The sequence below is a fragment of the Aplysia californica genome, unplaced genomic scaffold (assembly GCF_000002075.1).
Source record: "Aplysia californica isolate F4 #8 unplaced genomic scaffold, AplCal3.0 scaffold00557, whole genome shotgun sequence".
Taxonomy (NCBI): Eukaryota; Metazoa; Mollusca; class Gastropoda; order Aplysiida; family Aplysiidae; genus Aplysia; species Aplysia californica.
In genome coordinates, this window is record NW_004797827.1 from 315,548 (window position 1) to 320,277 (window position 4,730).

A 4,730-nucleotide genomic window follows, 5' to 3' on the forward strand; every position below is an offset into this window, starting at 1 on the left:
CTGTATGTATGTCTGTCTCTTTCTCTTTCTCTCTGCTTCTCTGTCTCTGTCTGTCTGTTTGTCTGTCTGTCTGTCTGTCTGTCTGTCTGTCTGTCTGTCTGTCTGTCTGTCTCTCTTTCTCTCTCTCTCTCTCTCTCTCTCTCTCTCTCTCTCTCTCTCTCTCTCTCTCTCTCTCTCTCTCTCTCGACTCCAAACATACATTAGTCATGTCTCCCCGCACTGCTACACACAATATATACACGTGTTTACGCGCATACAGAGAGAAGGAGAGAGCGACAGACAGACAGACAGACAGACAGACAGACAGACAGACAGACAGACAGACAGACAGACAGACAGGGACGGGGGCAGAAAGAGAGAGAGAGAGAGAGAGAGAGACAACTAGAGAGAGAGAAAGGGGCGGGGACAGAAAGAGAGAGAGGGGGGGGAGAGAGAGAAAGAAGGAGGAGAGAGATGGAGATAAGTAAACGTAATACACAAAAACTCCCACAGACAACACACAATCACCCTCACACCTCCATCAACAAACGTCATAGACTCGTTCGTGGTCACAATCTGTGATGATCCATCGACATTTCCAGACGAGTTGTCTTCTCATGACCCACACTCACAGACTCCATACCCTCAACCCCACCTTGCCAACTCTCCACTAGATCGCTGAAATCTGGAAGTTTCGAGGCAGTCAGAGCAGTGAGCTGAGAAATATCGGTGCGATTTGGTTCCGTCAAGCTATGAAGAACGTTTGTTCCCGGCTCGCGCCAAAAGCTTTCCGGGAATTTCCTTTCGGTCATGGGAACCAAACTTGAACGGGTGGCCTCTGAATAACTGTTTAGACCGAGGGTGGAAATCTTTGCCTTCCCAGATACGTTCGGGTTTCGGTGTTTCCTGTCCTGTAAAAAATGTTTCAAACCAAAATCGAAAAGTTCTGACAATGGACCCATTCCGATAGTATCGTTCCTCTTGCCACTAAACTTTGTTCGGTTATCCAAATCCTCTCGAGGAGATAATGAAGACGAAGAAGGCGATGAGGAAGAGGAGATCATATCCTTGCAGGATTCTTTATTACTTTTACTGGCTGGTTCTGAATCTCCTTGCGCTATTCTCAATAAATCCGCGTAATAAAGCTCTCGTCCAGACTTCGTGGTTGCCCATTTATCTTCGTAGACATCACAAGAATCCTCCTGGTCTTTTGCCCTTCCGAAGAACTTCTTTATGTCGGCGCTGACCACGTCTGCAAAGTTGAGCAGCTGTGACGTCACGTCCGGATGCCTGATGCTCTGTCTGTATTGCTCGTAGGAGAGGCGGAGCTCTTCTTCGTCGAAGTCACTAATATCGTCATCATCGACGTCTTCGAACTCTTCCTCGCCGTATACAGAGGAGGCGGGGATTGGAGGGACGGTGGGAGCCGAAGATTGGTAGGAGTAGGGGGCCTCGTAGGAAGTCTTTTCTGACAGAGGTTGTTGTTGTTGCTGCTGCTGCTGCTGCTGTTGTGGCTGTGGCTGGTGATGCTGTCGCTGTTGGTGTTGTTGATGTTGTCGATGCTGTTGTTGTTGGTGGTGGTGGTGGTGTTGCTCCTGTTGTTGCTGTTGCTGCTGTTGTTGTTGCTGAAGTGACGATTGCTGCTCGCATCGACGAGGAAGATGCGAAAAACTCTGGTGTTGGAAGTACTGACCATGCATGTGGTGGAGGTGCTGCTGATGTTGCTGTTGCTGCTGTTGTTGCTGCTGCTGCTGCTGATGCTGTTGTAGATGTTCCGACTGCTGCTTAGGGTGGCCCATGAAGCTAGCCGCCATGTAGTCACGTGACTGGGGAGGGGACGGGGGGACCATCAGGTGAGAGAGATGGTCGTGCATGGCAAGTGCTGACGCCAGATCGACGGCAGAGGACACGCCAAGTCCCAAACCTTTTCAGACCGCCTGCAGGTAACACCTGTCTTTTTTATAGTAGAGGTTTTACGGCGCTCGCAACTGCATAAGGTCATATGAGCGCCAATCACCCGTCTCTGTCTCTGACGTTAGGGAACTGGGGGGAAGATGAGCTATCCGTGGGTGGCGTATCCATATGGGCGAATAAACAGTAGCAGGATCTATAGAGGAGACCAAACGTACTGTATTAGGTTATAATACTTGTTTCCTGCCTGCTTGCTTGCTTGCTTGCTTGCTTGCTTGCTTGCTTGCTAGCTTGCGAGGACTCTGCAGGAGGTGCCTGAGGAGGGGAGAAAAAGAAGAAAAAGAAGAAAATTAAAACTGGTTCTGTGGTGTGATGATTACGCGATTCACCTTCGAACGCGGAGGACCTGAGTACAATATATATGTCATGACGCGGTTTAATCAGGCGCTCGCCAATTTTTGGACATGTTGAGTTATTGGTATCATCCTAAAGCTTGTTTGTTTGTCCATTTTTCAATGAAAAAATACGCATGTATACATGTATATTGAACAAAAGTCGAGACATTTGCCATTGAATGAGGTGGGGATAACCTTGTTTTGGGGGTAAAATTAGCGAGGAAATGGCTGTCAAAGTTTGATAACTTCCAAAGCCTGAGAGCCCTTGGAAACTGAAAATTTACATTTTTCTGTGCCTGTATTCAATGTTTTCCAGCAAAATCCACACAGAAATGTGTTTTTAAATGGGCGTAAAAGATTTGAGCCAAAAAAAAGAAATTCGATTAAATTGCCAAACAGGTGAAAAACGCTGGTATCTTCGATGTCATTATTTTGACGAGCGCCTGATTCCAACGCGATACCTATTATATATTTGGCAACTTGTCTCACATATATCTCGAGTATATCCGTCTTTCTACAGGGACGTTGTTGCTCCGTATCTCTCTCATCCCAAGCTGGTTTTCACAGGGAGGGTCGAAATCCTCCTCTTAAATGATCTAACTTGTACAGTACTGACTTTTTTAATTTAAAAAAAAACTGTAATTTTATTCTGATTTATTTCTTTTATGTATTTAATTATTTAATAATTTATTTGCTAATTTATTTAATTATTTATTTACTTGTTTATTTATTGTCTTTCTTTGGGGTTTGTGTGTGTGTGTGGGGGGGGGGGGGTTCCCTTACATTAAAGGAAGGGAAAATTAACTTGATACGATAACAGACAGTAGCAGTGAAACAATCCACACCGAAATGATTCAGGATCTAGCGGCAGAGCCACATTCATTTGTTAGATTGACAGTGATGAAGGTTCTAATGACGATAGTGTGTTTTTGTCTAGTTTCAGTAATTTTCGTCACTTGAAACGCAATATGGTCATACAAATGCCAAAAGTGAGGGGGTGATACAAGGGAGTAACCAACACACAAAAAAGGGAAGGAGAGATAAGGGCGATAGAAATTTGATAGAAAGAAGGAGCAAACCACACCAGAGCACCCGCCAACTAGCCACTTGGTGTTTTCAGACAATGGTAAGTGTAAGGAATTTGTATCTTGACACGATGAATTTAAGCGCTTGTCAGTTTTTTTGGCATAGATATAGAGTTGGGGGTCGGTGGCGGAGCGGTTAGTGCGCTCGTCTCCGAAGCGGAAAGTCGGGGTTCGAGCCCCGGTTCGGACACGGATTTTTTTTTCGTCCCCTTCTGCCCACCCAGCAGTAATGGGTACCTGACTTCGAGTTGGGGAAGTAAAGGCGGCGTGGAAAGGAACTGGCCACCTTACCACAATATGCCGAAGGCCCAGGAAGTTGTCTCATTAACAAGGCAATCCCCAATGTCCGGATCAGATGCGCGAACAACTTTACTGTTTATATTGAATTATTGGTATTATCATCTAAAAGCCTTTTCACCTGCCTTGGTTTGATGAAAAAATACCCATCCATATTGAACAGAGGTCGAGATATTTGTGAATGAAGGAGACAGGGGTCGCCTGGTGTCAGAAGAAAAAAAAAATTTAAAATGGCAGCCATTTTGGCGACTTCCAAAATTTGAGTGTTCTTTGAAACTTCAATTAACTTTTACATTTTTAAACATATTTTTGGTGTGACTCTGGTCAACTTTTTTTCCAGCAAATTCCACTCACAAATAAACCAAATGTATATTTAAAAGGATTTCTAAAAGGTGTTGAACAAATAGAAATCGATTAAATTAAAAGTGCCCAAAAGGTGAGAAAAAAAACGATCTCTTCGATTCCATTATTTTGGTGAGCTCCTGGTTTTACCATTATGACAGACCTACATCATGTATCTTCTTGAAATCATACATAACTCGAACGGAACTTCCGGGATATCAGTTGCTGACACTTTTCAAATATCGAATTGAGTTGGTGGCAAAACTTACAAATTAATTTTTAAAAATTCTTCAATAGATGTATTATTATGCCCCCATCAACACAATTTAGACCAGTTATTTGTCGGGCTTGCACCCTGCTGAGAGAGAGAGAGAGAGAGAGAGAGAGAGAGAGAGAGAGAGAGAGAGAGAGGAGACAACATCCCAACAGGAAGACAAACTCGATAAAAATCCTCCCCACTCGGGAATGTAACTTTAACTAAGATCTTCTTCGCCGTGTGCCTTATAACTGCTAAACCGCTTGTACCGGGATAAACGTCAATGCAATGCAGCTTAAGTTAAATAATTTAAATAATATTATCCTACCACCATTGCAATGTAAGTCAGAAGCTAAAGTGCTCAGACTCGAGAAGTTGCGATCAAAGAGAATAAATAATATTATCCTACCACCAATGTAATGTAGCTTGAAGAGAATGAACAATAATAATAATAATAATAATAAT

The 4,730-nt window shown here is 43.7% G+C and overlaps 1 protein-coding gene and 1 long non-coding RNA gene across 2 annotated transcripts in view; both read right to left on the bottom strand.

The window, feature by feature from the left end:
- Window positions 1-409: 409 nt before the first annotated feature.
- Window positions 410-1,675, bottom strand: LOC106012903 (protein PERCC1). Its single transcript, XM_013087199.2, has 2 exons — window positions 1,652-1,675; window positions 410-1,514 (listed from the first exon to the last, which is right to left on the bottom strand). The coding sequence occupies exons 1-2, from the start codon at window positions 1,673-1,675 to the stop codon at window positions 549-551; spliced, it is 990 nt and encodes a 329-aa protein (XP_012942653.1). The 3' UTR covers window positions 410-548.
- Window positions 1,676-1,722: 47 nt separating this feature from the next.
- Window positions 1,723-4,730, bottom strand: part of LOC101852568 — a 24,755-nt gene continuing 21,747 nt past the window's right edge. The window contains exon 2 of the long non-coding RNA XR_220884.1: window positions 1,723-2,205. This is a non-coding gene — a long non-coding RNA (uncharacterized LOC101852568). The remainder of the gene's footprint in view (window positions 2,206-4,730) is intronic.